This window comes from Salmo trutta, chromosome 34 (genome assembly GCF_901001165.1).
Source record: "Salmo trutta chromosome 34, fSalTru1.1, whole genome shotgun sequence".
NCBI lineage: Eukaryota > Metazoa > Chordata > Actinopteri > Salmoniformes > Salmonidae > Salmo > Salmo trutta.
Genome location: NC_042990.1, coordinates 24,033,266 through 24,053,819, shown reverse-complemented (window position 1 = coordinate 24,053,819; position 20,554 = coordinate 24,033,266). Strand labels below are relative to the sequence as shown.

Genomic DNA, 20,554 nt, shown 5'->3' with positions numbered 1-20,554 from the left:
AATCAATCGCGCTGAGAACCGGACGTACTTCTGGCCGCTCTTCACTTCGTACTTGTGTCGAAAGCGGTTTGTTGAAAGAAGTTCATTCATTTAAGTCGATTTCTGTTATACACCATCTTGTTTATTGAGTTGTTAAACCATGATTGAGCCAAAGAAGAGACCGGGGGACATGGCTTTGGTTCCTACCGGTGGAGTCAAGAGGCCCAGGACGGAGCTGATCGCCGCGGCACAGTCACAACAACTGGTGGCCGTGGTAAGAAAGGAGGGGGACATCAAAATACAACAAGGGGGAAGTTCAATTTCGCTAGTTAGCTTCAGAGAGTTGTTAACTACCAATGTTTTCAGTCTTTCAACTAGTAACCGGAAAATCACCTCAATTGCAGCTTTGATAAGCTGTGACTGAGATATGAACTTGTTTACTAGTTAAGGCTATCCAATGCATGTACTGCTAGCAGAAAACTTATTCTGATAGCAAGTAGAATTGTTTTACTTTATCAGCTAGTTTAATCGATACCGGGATTGTTAGTGATCAATGCACATACAGTAACGCTCTGAGAGTAGTCTGTCTGTCTGTCTGTCTGTCTGTCTGATATGATGATCTAACATGTCCCCTCTCCAGGGCCCTCCCCGCAGCTCCAGCTTGCAGGCTCCCATCATGCTGATGTGTGGCCATGAGGGAGAGGTCTACTGCTGCAAGTTCCATCCCAATGGAGCCACATTGGCCTCCTCTGGCTATGACAGGCTCATCTGTGAGTTATTTATTTATTTATTTATATATATATATATATATATATATATATATATATATATATATATATATATGAGTGTGTGTATACATACAGTACCAGTCAAAAGTTTGGACACACCTACTCATTCAAGGGTCTTCTTTTTTTTTTTTACATTGTAGAATAATAGTGAAGACATCAAAACTATGACATAAGACATGGAATAATGTAGTAACAAACAAAGTGTTAAACAAATCAAAATATATTTTAGATTATTCAAAGTAGCCACCCTTTGCCAATGACAGCTTTGCACATTCTTGGCATTCTCTCAACCAGGTTCATGAGGAATGCTTTTCCAACAGTCTTGAAGGAGTTCCCACATATACTGAGCTCTTGTTGGCTGCTTTTCCTTCACTCTGCGGTCCAACTCATCCCAAACCATTTGAGATGGTCAGGTGATTGTGGAGGCCAGGTCATCTGATACAGCACTCCATCACTCTCCTTGGTCGAATAGCCCTTACACAGCTTGGAGGTGTGTTTTGGGTCATTGTTCTGTTGAAAAACAAATGAGAGTCCCACTAAGTGTGAACCAGATGGGATGGTGTATTGCTGCAGAATGCTGTGGTAGCCATGCTGGTTAAGTGTGCCTTGAATTCAAAATAAAGCATCCCCACAGCATCACACCTCTTCCTCCATGCTTCACGGTGGGAACCACACATGCAGAGATCATCCATCATCCATTCATCCATTTATTTGCAGCAGTTCGGCCATGAAGGCCTGATTCACGCAGTCTCCTCTGAACAGTTTATGTTGAGATGTGTCTCTTACTTGAACTCCGTGAAGCATTTATTTTGGCTGCAATTTGAGGCTGGTATCTCTAATGAACTTATCCTCTGCAGCAGAGGTAACACTGGGTCTTCCTTTCCTGTGGCGGTCCTCATGAGAACCAGTTTCATCATAGCGCTTGATGGTTTTTGCAACTGCAGTTGAGGAAACTTTCAAAGTTCTTGAAATGTTTCGTATTGACTGACCTTCATGTCTTATAGTAATGATGGACTGTCGTTTCTCTTCGCTTATTTGAGCTGTTCTTGCCATAATATGACTTGGTCTTTTACCAAATAGGGCTATCTTCTGTATACCACCCCTACCTTGTCACAACACAACTGATTGGCTCAAACGTTTTAAGAAGGAAAGAAATTCTACAAATTAACTTTTAACAAGGCACACCTGTTAATTGAAACGTGTTCCAGGTGACTACCTCATGAAGCTGGTTGAGAGAATGCCAAGAGTGTGCAAAGCTGTCATCAAGGCAAAGGGTGGTGATATATTTTGATTTGTTTAACACTTTTTGGTTACTACATGATTCAATGTGTTATTTCATAGTTTTGATCTCTTCCCTATTCTACAATGTAGAAAATAGGAAAAATAAAGAAACCCTTGAATGTGTAGGTGTGTCAACTTTTGACTGGTACTGTTTGTGTCTCACACACACAGCGCATTTGGAAAGTATTCAGACCCCTTGACTTTTCCCCTATTTTGTTACATTACAGCCATATTCTGAAATTGATTAAATATTTTTTTCCAGAAATACATAATAAATGTACATACGTTTCCAGATCCTTTCCTATGTGACTTGAAATTGAGCTCAGGTGTATCCTGTTTCCATTGATCAACCTTGGTGTTTCTACAACTTGATTGGAGTCCACCTGTGGCTCCCGTGTTGGGCTCCTGTGTGGCGCAAGGCACTGCATCTAAGTGCTAGAGCTATCACTACAGACCCTGGTTTGATTTCAGGCTGTATCACAACCGGCCAGGATTGGGTGTCCCATAGGGCGGCGCACAATTCGCCCAGCATCGGCCGGTGTATGCCGTCATTGTAAATAAGAATTTGTTCTTAACTGACTTGCCTAGGTTAAATAAATATTCAATTGATTGGACATGATTTGGAAAGGCACACACCTGTCTATGTAAGGTCCCACAGTTGACAGTTCATGTCAGAGCAAAAACCAAGCCATGAGGTTGAAGGAATTGTCCGTAGAGCTCCGAGACAGAATAGTGTCGAGACACAGATCTGGGGAAGGGTACCAAAAACATTCTGCAGCATTGAAGGACCCCAAGAACACAGTGGCCTCCATCATTCTTAAATGGAAGAAGTTTGGAACCTCCAAGACTCTGGCCGCCCGGCCAAACTGAGCAATTGGGGGAGAAGGGCTTGGTGACCAAGAACCCGAAGGTCACTCTGATAGAGGTCCTTTGTGGAGATGGGAGAACCTTCCAGAAGGACAACCATATCTGCAGCACTCCACCAATCAGGCCTTTATGGTAGAGTGGCAAGACGGAAGCCACTCCTCAGTAAAAGGCACATGACAGCCCACTATGAGTTTGCCAAAAGGCACCTAAAGACTCTCATACCATGAGAAACAAGATTCTCTGGTCTGTTGAAACCAAGATTGAGCTCTTTGGCCTGAATGCCAAGCGTCACGCCTGGAGGAAACCTGGCAGCATCCCTACGGTGAAGCATGGTGGTGGCAGCATCATGCTGTGGGGATGTTTTTCAGCTCTAGGCACTGGGAGACTAGTCAGGCTCAAGGGAAAGATGAATGGAGCAAATTACAGAGAAATACTTGATAAACCTGCTCAGGACCTCAGACAACGACCCTAAGCACACAGCCAAGACAACGCAGGAGTGGCTTCGGGACAAGTCTTAATGTCATTGAGTGGCCCAGCCTGAACCCGAACTTGAACCCGATCGAATATATCTGGAGAGACCTGAAAATAGCTGTGCAGCAATGCTCCCCATCCAATCTGACCGCTTGAGAGGATCTGTAGAGAAGAATGTGTCACGAACCGTCTTGAAGCCAGGAACAAAAAGGGAGACAACGTGGAGATAAGGAATAACAAAAATATATTTAATAACTCAAGTAGCCTATATACAATAAACATTGGTGTATGTAGTGTGAGTGGTTGCATGCATAGATGTGATAATGAAGGGTGTTGAAAGGTGCAAACAAAACGGACACACAAAAAATATGCAACAACCAAAATCAAACGGTGTGTCTGCATGGAGAATCGCTTCAATGAATGGGGAAGAGGTGTATTTATCCCGGGACACACCCGGACCCAGGTGTCCCATTTCACCACCCTCCCGGCTCCGCCCACCTACATCCTATTAAGGAAAACGAGAGTGAAGAGAGAATACGGCAGACAGAGTGGGAGGGTCGTCACAAACGGGAGAAACTCTCTAAATACAGGTGTGCCAAGCTTGTGGCGTCATACCCAAGAAGACTGGAGTCTGCAATCGCTGCCAAAGGTGTAAAGGGTCTGAATGTTTATGTAAATGTAATATTTCAGTGTTTTTATTTTTAATGCGTTTTGCTAAAATGTAAAAAGATAACTGGTTTTGCTTTGTCATTATGGGGTATTGTGTTGAGATTGAGGGATTTTTTTATTTAATCCATTTTAGAAATAAGACTAACGTAACAATGTGGAAAAAGTCAAGGGGTCTGAATAGAAGGCAGTGTGTGCATGCACACACACACACACACCACGCACACACACACACACACACCACGCACACACACACACGCACACACACACACACCACGCACACCACGCACACACACACACGCACACACACCACGCACACACACACACACACACACGCACACACACACACACGCACACACACACACACCACGCACACACACCACACACAACACACACGCACACACACACACACACCGCACACACACACACACCACGCACACGCACACACACGCACACACACACACGCACACACACACACCACGCACACACACCACGCACACACACACACACACGCACACACACCACACACGCACACACACACACCACACGCACACACGCACGCACACACGCACGCGCACACATGCGCACACACACAATACTCTCGCTCACTTGACTTAACTGGCCACACTCATCCATCTCCCTCTCTCTACAGTGATGTGGAATGTGTATGGGGACTGTGATAACTTATCCCCCCCTCTCTCTCTCTACAGTGATGTGGAATGTGTATGGGGACTGTGATAACTTATCCCCCTCTCTCTCTCTACAGTGATGTGGAATGTGTATGGGGACTGTGATAACTTATCCCCCCCCCTCTCTCTCTACAGTGATGTGGAATGTGTATGGGGACTGTGATAACTTATCCCCCTCTCTCTCTCTACAGTGATGTGGAATGTGTATGGGGACTGTGATAACTTATCCCCCCTCTCTCTCTCTACAGTGATGTGGAATGTGTATGGGGACTGTGATAACTTATCCCCCCCTCTCTCTCTCTACAGTGATGTGGAATGTGTATGGGGACTGTGATAACTTATCCCCCCTCTCTCTCTCTACAGTGATGTGGAATGTGTATGGGGACTGTGATAACTTATCCCCCTCTCTCTCTCTACAGTGATGTGGAATGTGTATGGGGACTGTGATAACTTATCCCCCTCTCTCTCTCTACAGTGATGTGGAATGTGTATGGGGACTGTGATAACTTATCCCCCTCTCTCTCTCTACAGTGATGTGGAATGTGTATGGGGACTGTGATAACTTATCCCCCCCTCTCTCTCTCTACAGTGATGTGGAATGTGTATGGGGACTGTGATAACTTATCCCCCCCTCTCTCTCTCTACAGTGATGTGGAATGTGTATGGGGACTGTGATAACTTATCCCCCTCTCTCTCTACAGTGATGTGGAATGTGTATGGGGACTGTGATAACTTATCCCCCTCTCTCTCTCTACAGTGATGTGGAATGTGTATGGGGACTGTGATAACTTATCCCCCTCTCTCTCTACAGTGATGTGGAATGTGTATGGGGACTGTGATAACTTATCCCCCTCTCTCTCTACAGTGATGTGGAATGTGTATGGGGACTGTGATAACTTTGCAACCCTGAAGGGACACAGTGGAGCTGTGATGGAGCTTCACTACAACACAGACGGCAGGTAGGATATACATTCACACACACACACTCAGGTCCGGCAAAAACGTGATGTCGTTGTTGGGTCAATATCACGTGTGTTTAACGCCCCACCTGTGTGTGTGCAGCCTGCTGTTCAGTGCCAGTACAGATAAGACCGTGGGAGTGTGGGACAGTGAGACGGGCGAGAGAATCAAGCGTCTGAAAGGCCACACCTCCTTCGTTAACTCCTGCTACCCTGCTCGACGCGGACCCCAGCTCGTCTGTACCGGCAGTGACGACGGAACTGTCAGGGTAACCATGCCTACCACAGACTGCATTCATTCAGCCAGTGTTCTTCAAACCTGGTTTTAGACAACTACTGTGTGTGCAGGCTTTAGGTCTATTCCAGCACTACTAACATGCCTGATTACCTGATCAAGTTCTCTTATGAGCAGTGGATTTATTGAATCAGGTGTGTTAACACTGAGCTGGAACTAAAGCCTACCCTGCACAACCTTTCTGAGTGTTGGTTGAATGTTGTAAGTGAAGGACAACTGTAATTAGGATATTGTTGTGTTTGTTAACAGTGTGTGTGTGTTGTGTTAACAGTGTGTTGTGTTAACAGTGTGTGTGTGTTGTGTTAACAGTGCGTGTGTGTTGTGTTAACTGTGTGTGTGTTGTGTTGTGTTAAGTGTGTGCGTGGTTAACAGTGTGTGTGTGTTGTGTTAACAGTGTGTGTGTGTGTTGTGTTAACAGTGTGTGTGTGTGTTGTAGCTGTGGGACATCCGTAAGAAGGGGGCGGTCCATACCTTCCAGAACACCTACCAGGTGTTGGCCGTCACATTCAACGACACCAGCGACCAGATCCTGTCTGGAGGCATCGACAACCACATCAAGGTACATGTGTGGGTTTTGATAGTGTGAAAGAAAGACCTGGGCCCATGTCCACAAATTATCTCAGTAGGAGTGCTGATCTAAGGTTAGTTTAGCCTTTTAGATCATAATGAAAAATATTATATGAACAGATCCTAAATCAGCACTCCAACTCTGAGATTCTTTGTGGCTACGGGCCTGGATCCTACCAGGAGGCAAGGCTACTGTGTCATACAGTGATGAACTCCTGTGTGTGTGTAGGTGTGGGACCTGAGGCAGAATAAGCTGGTCTACAGTATGCATGGTCATGGTGATTCTCTGACTGGACTCAGCCTGAGCTCAGAGGGATCCTACCTCCTCTCCAACTCCATGGACAACACAGGTCAGTGGGTGGGTCATATTTAAAGGTATGTGTGTTTGTGTGAGATACATTGTGTGTGTTTACAAATCAAATTTTTATTGGTCACATACACGTGTCTAGCAGTTGTCGGGTGTAGCAAAACACTTGTGTTTCTATCGCCAACTGTGTGTGTTTACAGTACTTGATTATGTGTACAAATGTGTGTGTTGTCCTGCAGTACGTATTTGGGACGTCCGTCCATTCGCTCCCAAGGAGAGGTGTGTGAAGATATTCCAGGGGAACATTCACAACTTTGAGAAGGTAAATAAAATACCTTTGACCAGAGAGTATGAGGTTCAAGTGTTTTGATTTTGGAACTGGACAAAAGACTTTCAGTGTGAGTGTCAATATTTGTGCTCATATCATGTTTGATAAGCCTAGTGGCCTGCTATAGCATGGTTATGGCATGTTAATACACTGTATAGGTTTTGTTTATAATGCATTGCTGTGTCTGCAGAACCTTCTGAGGTGTTCCTGGTCCTCTGACGGCAGCAAGATTGCAGCAGGCTCAGCCGACAGGTGAGCACACACACACACTCTCCGTAGTACAAAACCTCAACATAAATGCACCAATCCACTCTTTTATGATCCTTTATAAGCTGTGTGTATGTCCAGGTTTGTATATGTGTGGGACACCACGTCTCGTAGGATCCTGTACAAGCTGCCAGGCCATGCTGGGTCAGTCAACGAGGTCGCCTTCCACCCTGAGGAGCCTATTGGTGAGATGACTTTATATCTGTCTGACTATTCACACACTCTCCCTCTTTCTATTGCTTTTTTCCATTGAGTGCTTAGTCTCTCTCTCTAAAAGTTTTTTAAAGATTTTTTTTACTTTCCCACAGTCCTCTCTGGTGCCAGTGACAAGAGACTCTACATGGGAGAGATTCAGTAGTGTGTGTGTGTGTGTGTGTGTGTGTGTGTGTGTGTGTGTGTGTGTGAGAGAGAGAAGGCAATTGTGTGTACATCTGAGCATGTGTGTTCTGCTCCGTTGTGTGAATGATCAGTACTCTGTACTTTTATATGCTTCTGTTTATTTAATAATGAGACAGTATTTTGAGTTTATAATTTCCAGTCACAACTACCAACACCTGTATTTTTTTTGTATTTCTCTTAATAAACTACTTCTGAAAATGTTTTGTTCTTCCTGGAAAAATGTTGTTCTTCCGTTTCCTGTTCTTGTTGAAGCTGAATGTTTGTGTGTGTTGTACATGTCTTTACTCTGAAACTATTAGTATGTAAGCCTGTCCTTTTGTTAAACTGTCACACTGTTAATAAACACAGCCATACAACCAAATAGGGGTTTAAATGGCCATAAGGTTAAATTGAGAGTTTTAGAATATTACATCAAAATTGAGCAATCTAATCAAAGTAATACATTATTTAGTTTATGCAAATGTATTTTAATTATTTAACCACTAGCTGCCTACCATTATAGAGCATGGACGTAGATATTGTATTATTCTCACTCCTATTTCTACCCGGTAATTCCGTTATTTTATTTGTATTCGCTGCTAGTCCTGTTTCTTTTGTCTCTGCTGAATGCCTCGCGCTCCCCGGTTCCACTCCCCACAGGGCCGGTCCTATATGTTCTGCCCCACCTGGACAACAGTTGTGATTGTCCAATCCATTTGCCCATTTTACTCTGACCTGTCCTGTTTTTAGGATGTGTTTGTTACTTGATTGGGCGCCATTTAGGTGAGGCTATTTGATCGGAGAAACCTAGATGACGTAAAATGTCTGGCCACATACTCTTTCTACCATCTCCTATATCTGCTACATGATTTCTATTCATGTTTTTATTTGACGGAACGTTGGTGGAGCGTCGCACTGATGTGTCTCCAACAGCACCCTGGAGAGGCTCGCTGGGAATGGACAAGCAAAATATTTTACCCCCCTTCCTTTGACAGAATGGGAACTATTTATCACAGGGCAGCGTCAACTCTCACATAAAAAAATCCCATATGCCAGTGGTTGAGATCAATTGTTTTGGGGTAGAATTGTGTGAGGTGTTATGTGTTGTTGGAGGTGCGTCTTGGTCAGTTTAACTCAGAAATACAGCCTTTGTTAATCTTCATTGCCTAATGAGCTGACCAGCGGTGATTCCCCATGCAGTCTGCAGAATACAGGGGCCCATTTCGGCTACTTTAAAATTGCTTCCTTCCTCCCTCTCCTTTTAGTTTATCATTTATTTGACAAAGTTTGGAAGGTAAAATCAATTTAGTGGGTCTCTAATTTACTTTCGCCAATCCCATCATGTCAAATCAGTGATCGCCATCATGGAACACGGCCCAGTTCCTCATTTGAAATGAGGGGGGCTTGCAATGTACCCTCATCGACCCCCCTTCTCGCGCCCACCCCGGCAGGCACCACCGATTGTTGACAAAGACACCGCGAGACAGAGAAGTCTTGGTTTTTAGCATTACGCCATCCGAGGCCTACCGATAAACCGTCCGTTGACGGAGAACGGGAAAGCAACGCAAACGTCTTGAAAACCAACCGTGAGTCACAATTCCGCTTTGTATGTGTCGGTGCGTGGCATATTTCATTTAGCCATCCCAGGCAGTTGGCCACCTCCATCGGCTCATTTCATTCCTCTCCCTCCCTCCCTCCCCGTGTTATCCATTATCATATTATGCTTATGTTTACCCGTTAACCCGCGAGACCTGCTCCGTTATGACAGCTTTCCGTCTTTCTTTGTGTCTGTCTGTGTGGTTATCGCCCCCTCCTTTCGCTACCAACCGGAAGGTGTGGCCGGCTCGAGGCGATTCGTAATCGTTACCTAGTGGTCGGACCGCAGACCTCGCCGCGTGAAGAGGACACCTCCGGCGAACCACAGCCACCTTTACCTACCCACACCGACAGAATGATCACGGCGGGTCGGGATGGGTTGGTGTCGGTGTGATTAACGTATCTCAAGGAGTCATCCGTAACTAGAAGAACCGAGAGGCCGGGGTCCAGGCGAGATCTGGCCGGGCATGGTGTGATCTGAGTCGGGCAGCCAGTCTGGATCTGACCGGTGACCACCCGTCCTTTCCCCGGAGCCTTTGTGGCTCCAAGCCGCGTCCAGACCACTCCAAGATGGGGAATTGTGACGGGAGATGCACGCTGGTGGCGATATGTTCACTGCAGCTGGTGAGTGTGTTGGGGTGAGGTGAAATGTGATTGGGAGAATGAGAAAAGGTGTTGTTGTTGACCATATTTTGACTATATCCCTATTCCTTTCCTCTTTCATTCAACGAATCTGTGTGTGTAACTGAGAGGGAGTGCTGGTCTGACTAACTGAAAAGTGTTTCAAAACAACTAGCTGTGTGTGTCACATTATTGGTATTATTGGCAACCACACGGTGGGTGTGGTGATCACTGTATTCTGGGAGACCACGTGAAAAGAAACCCTTCAGCTTTTGGAAGTAACAGCAGGAAAACAAGGGAGCTTCCTCTCCTCTCGCTGTCCTCCTGCTCTATCGGTCTCTCAACTTTCATTTCCAGTTTTTCATTTCTACTTTTATTTTCTGACAAGAATAGTGTGTGTGGTGGTGTGCTATAGTTGGTGTATGTGTGTGCTTATTTTTTTGGTGATATATTGTGACAGTGGAATACAGCATATTTTCAGTCATTTGGGGAGTTTATTAGTGTGTGTGGGGGGGGGGTGGGTAGTCCCTCAGCTGGTGCTCCTGGCACCCTCAGCTGGTGCTCCTGGCAGTTTCCATGGAAACAACTGGCAGACTGTGTGGTGTGTGTGAGAAAGACAGTTGTTTCCTTATCTGTGTGTTTGTGTGTGAAACTGTAACAATGTAATACCATGCCAATCCTCTAGAAGTACTGGTGGACTCTTTTAGTAAAAATATACCTGTGTGTGTATAGATGGCAGCACTACAGAGACAGGTGTTTGACTTCCTGGGCTACCAGTGGGCTCCTATCCTGGCCAACTTCCTCCACATCATGGCCGTCATACTGGGGATCTTTGGAACCGTGCAGTTCAGATCTCGCTACCTCATTCTGGTGAGACATGCATGCATACACTATATATACAAAAGTATGTGGACGCTCCTTCAAATGAGTGAATTTGGCTATTTCAGCCACACCCGTTGCTGACAGGTGTATAAAACCAAGCACACAGCCATGCAGTCTCCATAGACAAACATTGGCAGTAGAATGGCCTTACTAAAGTGCTCAGTGACTTTCAACGTGGCACCGTCATAGGATGCCACCTTTCCAAAAAGTCAGTTCGGCAAATTTCTGCCCTGCTACAGCTGTCCCGGGTCAACTTTAAGTGCTGTTATTGTGAAGTGGAAATGTCTAGGAGCAACAACGGCTCACCCGCGAAGTGGTAGACCACATAAGCTCACTGAACGGGACCACCAAGTGCTGAAGCACGTAGTGCGTAAGAATCATATGTCCTTGGTTGCAACACTCACTACCGAGTTCCAAACCGCCTCTGGAAGCAACGTCAGCACAATAACTGTTCGTCAGGAGCTTCATGAAATGGGTTTCCATGGTTGAGCAGCCGCACACAAGCCTAAGATCACCATGCACATGCCAAGCGTCGGCTGGAGTGGTGTAAAGCTCGCCACCATTGGACTCTGGAGCAGTGGAAACGTGTTCTCTGGAGAGATGTATCACACTTCACCACCTGGCAGTCCAACGGACAAATCTGGGTTTGGCGGATGCCAGGAGAACGCTACCTGTCCCAATGCATAGAGCCAACTATAAAGTTTGGAATAATAGTCTGGGGCAGTTTATCATGTTGTGGGCTTGGCCCCTTAATTCCAGTGAAGGGAAATCTTAACACTACAGCATACAATGACATTCTAGACGATTCTGTGCTTCCAACTTTGTGGCAACAGTTTGGGGAAGGCCCTTTCCTGTTTCAGCATGACAATGCCCCCGTTGAACATCTTTGGGATGAATTGGAACGCCGACTGCGAGCCAGGCCTAATCGCCCAACATCATTGCCCGACCTCACTAATGCTCTTGTGGATGAATCCCCGCAGCAATATTCCAACATCTAGTTAATGAGCCTTCCCAGAAGAGTGGAGACTGTTATAGCAGCAAAGGGGGGACCACCTCTATATTAATGCCCATGATTATGGTATGAGATGTTCAATGAGCAGGTGTCCACATACTTTTGGTCATGTAGTGTTTATTTAACACACACGCACTCACCCCTTTTGTCTCTGTGTCTGTCAGTATGCAGTGTGGTTGGTGCTGTGGGTGGGATGGAACTCCTTTATCATCTGTTTCTACCTGGAGGTGGGACACTTGTCTCAGGTAAGAGATGTGTTTGTTTATAGCATGTTGATAATGTGTGTTTATGTATTTAGAATGTGTTTATAACATTTGTTTGTTTATAACATGTGTTTTAAAATATATATGTGTGTGTAGGACAGGGACTTCCTGATGACTTTCAACACATCGCTGCATCGGTCATGGTGGATGGAGCATGGCCCTGGTTGCCTAGTAACACCAGTGTTGGACTCCCGCATTGCCCCTGATGACCACCATGTCATCACTGTCTCCGGCTGTCTCCTTGACTACCAGTACATTGAGGTGTTGAGCTCTGCACTACAGGTCCTACTGGCTGTGAGTATCTCTCACACACGCACACACACACACACGCACACACACACAAACCATGATACTAACCTTATCCTATCTATCTGTCCCTCAGCTCTTTGGCATTGTGTATGCCTGCTACGTGAGCAAAGTCTTCCAGGATGACGAGGATAGCTGTGAGTGTTGCTCACCTTTCTTCCGTCTGTCTGAGTGTTCCGTCTGTCTGAGTGTTCCGTCTGTCTGAGTGTTCCGTCTGTCTGACTGTTCCATCTGCATCTGAGTGCTCTGTCGGCTTTTGATCTTTCTCCCTCTGTCAGTTGATTTCATTGGTGGCTTTGACTCCTATGGTTACCAGCCTCCTCAGAAGACCTCCCACCTCCAACTGCAGCCCCTCTACACGTAAGTAACCCCTGACCTCTAACCTTTCATCCTTAACCTCGCGGTGATCCCTAACCCCCTAACCATTAGGGAGGGAATTGGTTCAACAAAAGATATCTACTTTTTAGTGTGACCTTTTTTAGTTTTTCCTTGGAACTGTATTTCATTCTCTCTTTCAGTGCTGGGTAGGTGAAGGTGGCGCCCCTATCAGACAACACCTCAGCAGGGAAGCGGAGTCGCCATGGGAATAGAACATTCACTCTGTGTGTCACAGTACAACTGAACGATAGACTCACCTATGTGTGTATGTGAAACCGTGTGTGTATGTGTTAACCAAGGGTAAACTGACTGACACCCCTGAGGTGAATGTACAGAGGGAGGAACCCGCAGTTCTAGGGGGAAGCAGGGGGAGATGGCGGGGAGACACTGGGCGTGGTCACATCCTAATGGACACTGAGGATATTGAGACAACACTGCACCTACCGGCTCTCCACATTCCTGCGACCTTTGTGTGTGTGCGTGTGTGCGTGTGTGTGTGTGTGTGGCACTACAGGACTAGCTGGATGACCTCTGAACTATTGTGGAAGGGGCCTCGAAGTCACATGGGGCACAGCTCTTCATGTTGTCGTTTTAGAATGTGATGATGTCGTAATAGAACAGTCGAATTCCAAACTTGTCCCTAGTTCTGTTGTGACAGGGTGACTTTGTTTAAACACAATCACGGCAAAAATGGACTGGTTAGGGATTGGGCTTTAGTGTCTCTGGGTAAATATATAGGGGATTCTGTGCATGTACATATCTGGCTGATGAATGGTTGTTGTTTTTGTTTGGTGGTGAGGGGGTGATCATGTAGCCACGTCCCTTTACATTTCTCCTCTCACCTTTTAGACGACCCAGGGAGAATCTCAATTGCATAGGCGAGGAGAGAGATGATGTGAGGAGTATGTAATTGAGATTCTCCCCCAATGTCCTCCTTGACTTTGGGGGAGAATGCGTCCTCTCTCACACCCTCCTATCCTTCCTTTATTTTCTTCTCTCCTTACACTTCATTCATTCACTCGCTCTTTCCTTCCCTCCATCCCTAAAGATACAGTATCACTGGCCTGACCTGATGATATTGATGAAAGGAATATATGAAGGACACTGATTTATTTCACCAACATACAATAGGTCTGGTCAGGGAGCATTTCCAGGAAGGAAGAGAGGATAGGAGGGCTGTATTTCTGAAGTGGTTTACTTGGGTGAGACAGACGTGTGTGTGTGTGTGTGTATGTGTGTGTGTGTGTGTGTGTGGAGACATTGGGGGAGGGGTTTGGAGAAATAAAGAAACTTTCTAAATTAAATCAGTCTGGTGTTGTCTATACACAAACACACACACCTGTATAAAAGATCCCAGAAATGTTTCATTCTCTCAAATTGTGAGCACATTTGTTTCCATTATTGTTAGTGAGCATTTCTCCTTTGCCAAGATATGCCACACCTGTCAGGTGGATTGATTATCAAGAAGCTGATTAAACAACATGATCATTATACAGGTGCACCTTGTGCTGGGGACAATAAAAAGCAACTCTAAAATGTGCAGTTTTGTTACACAGCACAATGCCACAGATGTCTCTAGTTTTGAGGGAGAGTGCATTTGGCATGCTGACTGCAGGAATGTCCACCAGAGCTGTTGCCAGAGAATTTAATGTTAATTTCTCCACTATAAGCCACCTCCAATGTCATTGTGAGGACTCACAACCGAAGACCACTTGTAACCACGCCAGACCAGGGTCTCCACATCCGGCTTTTTCACCTGCGGGCTCATCTGAGACCAGCCACCCGGACAGCCGATGAAACTGGGTTTGCACAACTGAAGAATTTCTGCACAAACTGTCAGAAACCGTTTTAGGGAAGCTCATCTGCATGCTCGTCGTCCTCACCAGGGTCTTGACCTGAATGCAGTTTGGAGTCTTAACAGACTTCAGTGGGCAAATGCTTACCTTTGATGGAAGTGTGCTCTTCACAGATGAATCCCAGTTTCAACTGTACCTGGCAGATGGCAGACAGTGTGTATGGCGTTGTGTAGGCGAGTAGTTTGTTGATGTCAATATTGTGAACAAAGTGCCCCATGGTGGCGGTGGGGTTATGGTGTGGGTAGGCATAAGCTACGGACAACGAACACAATTACATTTTATCGATGTCAATTTGAATGCACAGAGATACCGTGAAGAGATCCTGAGGCCCATTGTCCTGCCATTCATCCGCTGCCATCACCTCATGTTTCAGCATGATAATGCACGGTCCCATGTCGCAAGGATCTGTACTCAATTCCTGGAAGCTGGAAATGTCCCACTTCTTCCATGGCCTGCATACTCATTAGACATGTCACCCATTGAGCATGTTTGGGATGCTGTGGATTGACTCGTACTACAGCGTGTTCCAGTTCCCGCCAATATCCAGCAACTTCGCACAGCCATTGAAGTGGAATGGGACAACAGGCCACAATCAACAGCCTGATCAACTCTATGCAAATGAGATGTGTTAAGAATGTGTTCTTAGCTGACTTGCCTAGTTAAATAAAGGTTAAATAAATACAAATAAATGTGTTGCGCTGCATGAGGCAAATGGTGGTCACACCAGATACTGACTGGTTTTCTGATCCATGCCCTTACCTTTTTTTTAAGGTATCTGTGACTAATAGATTTATATCTGTTTCCCCAGTCATATGAAATCCATAGATTAGGGCCTAATAAATGTATTAAAATTAACTGATTTCTTTATATGAAGTGTAAAATCATTGAAATTGCTTTTATATTTTTGGTCAGTGTAGCATAATTTTCCATGATATACCATGCATTTGTTGTTGCATATAGTCTCCTGAGGATTAATCTCCCACAAATGAAAAAAAAAATTTGATTTGGGATCTCAGTTTACTGTTGAGAGTTAGAATAGTAGAATACACCAGGTGCAATTTCAAAATGTGGTTCTGCATCAGCAGTTTTTCTCTTATGTCAGTCACTGACAGTCATTCAATTAGCCATGTTAGCATTTTTTAAATGAATTTAGTCTAGCCAGCTACCTAACCTTGTAGCAATCATGGTCTAATTACCGACCAGGGGGACCCCATTGATTTTGTTAGTCACTCTCACTCAGATATCATATTAACAACTTCAAAGATTTCTCTCCACCCTATGGCAAAATGTATAGAATTGCAGGAAATTAGCTCTAAATCTGTGCCGCAAAACATTTTAGTTGCCCCATTCTAGAGTGAAACCCACCATTTTAAAATTAATTTCCTACAATTCTACACATTTTGCTTTAGGGTGTAGAGAAAATGTTACAGTTTTAAAGCAAGTTTTCTGCAATTTTATACATTTTGTTATGACTTATTTCATGTTAATATGATATCTGACTAAGAATGACTACCAAAATCAATAAAACCACATGTCACTTGCCTGGAACCGACCCTGACTGTGGCCCTTCATGATAAGTTCAGGGTTTTTGTGGCCCCCACACCATCAGTTGCCCATCCCTGGTTTACTTTATTCTAGTGACAGTGACACACTAGACTAGCTTCACTGTTGAATGGTATTTTATTTGGTTGTAACAGGCTACGTCCTACTTTTCACTATGGCTGTTGGTTGGTTTACATTCCACCAGTCTAGCAGAGCATCCAGATCGTGAACACCCTCTGGGCCTGTGTGTCTCAGCACGTTGCCGTGGCTGCGGCTGGACTCCATCCATTACGGCCATAGTCCGCTGAAAATGCTGTACCAACCGGAATAGCAGTATGTTTATTATAGGGGAACATTAGCCCCAGTGATCTGGGACTTGGAATAAACTGTCCACACTTACCAAACCAGTGTTTGTGAGAGACCACGATACTTAATTATTAGTATATTTCTTAGTTTATTTTTAGGTTATTATTGTATTTTTGTCGATTGTGAGATAGAATACATCATGTCAACAGAGCCACATAACAAAGGACTGGCAGTGGTGAAACGGTTGGCGCAATGAACCGCACGCGCTCCGCTCTCGCCATCTTCCGTTCCCATGATGCAGCGCGTCAGCCTGTCTCTGAGCCCCTCCGAGCCGCCATGTTGTCGGAGTGAAAGCTTGGAAGTCTGGAAAGAGAACCGGGGCTGAAATCTGCGACCATCTGCCCTCTCCGCCTGTAAGTAGCCCTCTCCCGTGGGCACAGAAACCCGCTAGCCGCATCAAACCACACATCGCCCGGTGTATTGTCTTTACCGGACCGGAACGAGAGTTCTGGGTGTTATTTTAACGGCTGTGTTGCCGCCTCCCTCTCTTGCCTCCTCCGGTTGTGTTGCTGTCTTCCGCTCTTGCCAGACAGCTCAGGCCTTTGTTAGCTAGCTTATATCCGCGTCATGGAGACAGCGCTCTTCTCCTGCCCCTCCTGGTACTAGTAATGGGTCACCGGTGTGTGCGGTCCAGAGAGGAGGTTTCGGAGCCGGGTTTGGCCAGTGTCGGACTGGGCTGAACAGGTCTCTGGCTTGGAGGCCGTGTATTGTTGGTAAATGGGTAACGTTAGCTAGCTACTGGAACCAGTTCCGTGGTTGGCATGCGACTTTAGCTAGTTAACGTTATTCGGCTAGCGAACACTTCATTACATGGAGAACATAGTTAACTAGTTATATGTCAAAACCAGACGAACAGATTTGCTTACGTCCATTTGTCTAAATGGCCTCATTGTTTTGTTTAGTTAGCTAGTTGGATGTTGTGCCTCAGCGACTGACAGCTAACACTAGCTAGCTGCCACACAAAGCTACGTTCCGCTTTTGTTCTGGCACGGGTGGACAGGACAGTAGATCGCGGTGATAATCGATCCCTGGTATTAAATAATGATTAACCCAGTTATAGCCAACAATGCCTATTTCCGGGTGGCGAACATAACGACTCGAGCGTGATGAACAAGAGACTGTGTGCTACTGATTTCCGGGTGTTTCCAAATAGGTAGCTAATGTTACATGTCTAACATGGCATACACCGCTGTTGTCTGCTTGCATGGAACAACATACTTTAATGCTATTTTCATGCAATACAGACTGGGGGTATTTTTATATATTTTTTTATTTCAAGTGGCTGTCTTGAAGCGTTGTCTGGATGGCAGGACCTAGCTTGCTGGCTAGCTAACGATACCTGCAGAGGGGGGCGTGTTTGTTACGGCATAGCTCAATGCATGGAGGCGTCTGCTCATTGTGTCTGTGGTTGATAGGTGTGTGTGTGAGGTAGAGAGAGGAGTTTTGCGATTTGACAGATTCAGGCTGTATTTCCAAGACTTCTCTTCCTCTCTCCATCTGTGTATCAGTACAAGGCCTTATGATTCAGAGGTTGATGCGGTTCAATGATAAATAAAACATGGAAACAGAAACAGACCACCTGGTTGTCTAGATAGAAAATACCTTACCACTGAACACACTCCTCGCCTGTTGAGTGGGTGGAATCCACATCACCTGGGGTGTAAGCTGTTGGAAACCATTTTCTCCAAGTGGAAAAATTGAGGTATGTCCCTCGCTGTTTGGTTCTGTTTGCTTCCATTTCGTTCCTAGAGTAAACAGTAAAAGGTTTGGTCTGTTGCAAAACGTTTTGCAACGGTCTGCAACTAATGAATACACCCCTGGTTGGGCCGCGTACAGCAGAACACAATGTTGTGGAATGTTGCAGATGTCTTAACTACAACTGACGCATGTTAGAAAAGCATGTTTGTGCTGCAGAATATATTCCTATAGGTACATTGCACAACCCTGTAGTCAATGTTCCTATGCTCTACTGATCAAGACAAGTGATGCCCTTAAAACAGTTGTTGAACATAACTAGGCTCACATAGCCAAGCCATCTGAGTCTATAGTAGAACATGTATAAGAAACAGGTGTGCCTCCTGAAATATGACAACGCAAGCATTTGCTGTGGAATCATGTGGAGTAAACTGTATCAGAATGAGTTTCTGTCTAACATGTCATGTAGGCCACATAAGATGAAATACACCAGACTTCTAATATTACCCACCTACGATACCTATTTACCTTTAGAGAAGGTGTGTCAATCTCATTATATAGAGGGCCTAGTGTCTGCTGGTTTTTCCTTTCAATTAAGACCTAGACATCCAGGGGAGTTATTTACTAATCAGTGACCTTAATTCATCAATCAAAAATACAAGGGAAGAAAGAGAACCTGAAGACACTTGCCCCTCCGTGGAATAAGTTTGACAAGTGGTTTAGATCATCTATAACTACTGAAAGGGAATGGGCTAGTGGTGATGTCAGGCTTCAGATCCATTTCAAACTCTTGTCTGTCAGTTAAATCAAACATGGAAATCCCCCACACGAGTCATGAATTGACTGAAAGTATTGTCGAGATGGAATTTGACCCCAGCTTAGCGTGTGTTATTTATTTATGACACTATGTGGGTGATTTGCAAAATGCTGGGTATGAAAAAGAGGTTTTCTCCAACCCCAGTTGTTGCTTACCTGATTCACCTTATCAACCAGATAATTATTAGAATTGGGTGTGTTAGATTAGGGTTGGAGTGAATATCTATTGGACGGTAGCTCTCCAGGAACAGGGTTGATGAGCCCTGACTTAGAATATGTTGTCATTTATGTTCTGCAAGTTGACTCCACTGGCTGGTGGACATAAATGTTGATTCATTCCAGTCCCTGCAAATGTGTATGTGTGTTCCAGATTGTGTTGAAATGAGTGTAGCTCATGTGTGTGTGTGTGTGTGTGTGTGTGTGTGTGTGTGTGTGTGTGTGTGTGTGTGTGTGTGTGTGTATTGGAGGTGTTTGTGTCACTAACGATGTGTGTGTGTGTGTGTCTCCCTCTTCTCCCTAGGCCTTGGTGGAATGAGCAGTGTGTGTGTGTTGAAGGGTAAAGCAGTGCTCTGGCAGGACTCATTCAGCCCCCACCTCAGAACTTCAACTCCCAGCATGCCCGTGGTGCTGAGCAGCGGCGGACACGCCCCCCCGGCCGGACAAACCCCACATGCCCCGTCCCCTAGCCAACAGGTAAAGGTGGAGATGGATACAACTGCATATAGTTGGTAGACACCAACACAAACATGTCTCCTATTTATACATTACATGTCACAGAGACTGACAGACGTGCAGACAAATGAATAGTTTTTGGTGCAAAACTGGCGGGGGCGGAGGCGTTAGCTAAGTGTGCCTGTGTCGCAGGGCGTGGCGGGTGCCGGTCGGTCTCAGGATGATGCCATGGTGGATTACTTCTTCCAGCGGCAGCACGGAGAGCAGCCTGGGAAACACCGCTGGCCCATTGGTGATAACATCCATGACAGCCAGGTGTGTGTGTGTGTGTGTGTGTGTGTGTGTGTGTGTGTGTGTGTGTGTGTGTGTGTGTGTGTGTGTGTGTGTGTGTGTGTGTGTGTGTGTGTGTGTGTGTGTGTGTGTGTGTGTGTGTGTGTGTGTAAAATCAGAAAATGGTCTGGGTTAATGTGTGTGAGTGTATACCCTTAGTCTTTGCTGACCGTCTCTCTCTGTTGCTCTGTGTATGTGTAACCTCTCTAGGGGTGTGTGTAACCTTGCCTCTCAGTAGGGGTGTGTGTAACCTTGCCTCTCTCTAGGGGTGTGTGTAACCTTGCCTCTCAGTAGGGGTGTGTGTAACCTTGCCTCTCAGTAGGGGTGTGTGTAACCTCTCTAGGGGTGTGTGTAACCTCTCTAGGGGTGTGTGTAAC

The 20,554-nt window shown here is 45.5% G+C and overlaps 3 protein-coding genes across 7 annotated transcripts in view; all 3 read left to right on the top strand.

Moving 5' to 3' along the window:
* Positions 1 to 11: 11 nt before the first annotated feature.
* Positions 12 to 20,205, top strand: snrnp40 (small nuclear ribonucleoprotein 40 (U5)). The gene is made up of 11 exons (XM_029732308.1): positions 12 to 253; positions 620 to 749; positions 5,607 to 5,700; positions 5,804 to 5,969; positions 6,432 to 6,554; positions 6,792 to 6,912; positions 7,109 to 7,191; positions 7,388 to 7,449; positions 7,546 to 7,649; positions 7,773 to 7,865; positions 20,163 to 20,205. The coding sequence occupies exons 1-10, from the start codon at positions 140 to 142 to the stop codon at positions 7,820 to 7,822; spliced, it is 1,047 nt and encodes a 348-aa protein (XP_029588168.1). The 5' UTR covers positions 12 to 139; the 3' UTR covers positions 7,823 to 7,865; positions 20,163 to 20,205.
* nkain1 (sodium/potassium transporting ATPase interacting 1) lies at positions 9,240 to 14,204 on the top strand. The gene is made up of 8 exons (XM_029732312.1): positions 9,240 to 9,428; positions 9,676 to 10,062; positions 10,792 to 10,929; positions 12,118 to 12,198; positions 12,313 to 12,510; positions 12,599 to 12,659; positions 12,801 to 12,882; positions 13,041 to 14,204. Exons 2-8 carry the CDS (start codon positions 10,009 to 10,011, stop codon positions 13,048 to 13,050), a joined length of 624 nt encoding a protein of 207 aa, XP_029588172.1. The 5' UTR covers positions 9,240 to 9,428; positions 9,676 to 10,008; the 3' UTR covers positions 13,051 to 14,204.
* The window catches only part of pum1 (pumilio RNA-binding family member 1), a 38,906-nt gene continuing 35,191 nt past the window's right edge, over positions 16,840 to 20,554 (top strand). For 2 of the 5 annotated variants that reach the window (XM_029732306.1, XM_029732303.1), the window contains exons 1-2: positions 19,707 to 19,868; positions 20,040 to 20,162. In XM_029732306.1, the coding sequence (XP_029588166.1) occupies positions 19,707 to 19,868; positions 20,040 to 20,162 (285 nt within the window). Of the gene's footprint in view, positions 17,018 to 19,695; positions 19,869 to 20,039; positions 20,163 to 20,554 lie in introns of those variants that run through there. The other 3 variants (XM_029732304.1, XM_029732307.1, XM_029732305.1) reach the window with 3 other exon arrangements.

Bases quoted from the DNA above. Each gene is read 5' to 3' on its own strand.
- snrnp40 (XM_029732308.1), top strand. From the start codon at position 140: ATGATTGAGCCAAAGAAGAGACCGGGGGACATGGCTTTGGTTCCTACC. The intron at 5,701-5,803 runs GTAGGATATACA...GTGTGTGTGCAG, and splicing joins CACTACAACACAGACGGCAG to CCTGCTGTTCAGTGCCAGTA. The intron at 6,555-6,791 runs GTACATGTGTGG...GTGTGTGTGTAG, and splicing joins GCATCGACAACCACATCAAG to GTGTGGGACCTGAGGCAGAA.
- nkain1 (XM_029732312.1), top strand. From the start codon at position 10,009: ATGGGGAATTGTGACGGGAGATGCACGCTGGTGGCGATATGTTCACTG. The intron at 10,930-12,117 runs GTGAGACATGCA...TGTGTCTGTCAG, and splicing joins GATCTCGCTACCTCATTCTG to TATGCAGTGTGGTTGGTGCT. The intron at 12,511-12,598 runs GTGAGTATCTCT...TCTGTCCCTCAG, and splicing joins CACTACAGGTCCTACTGGCT to CTCTTTGGCATTGTGTATGC.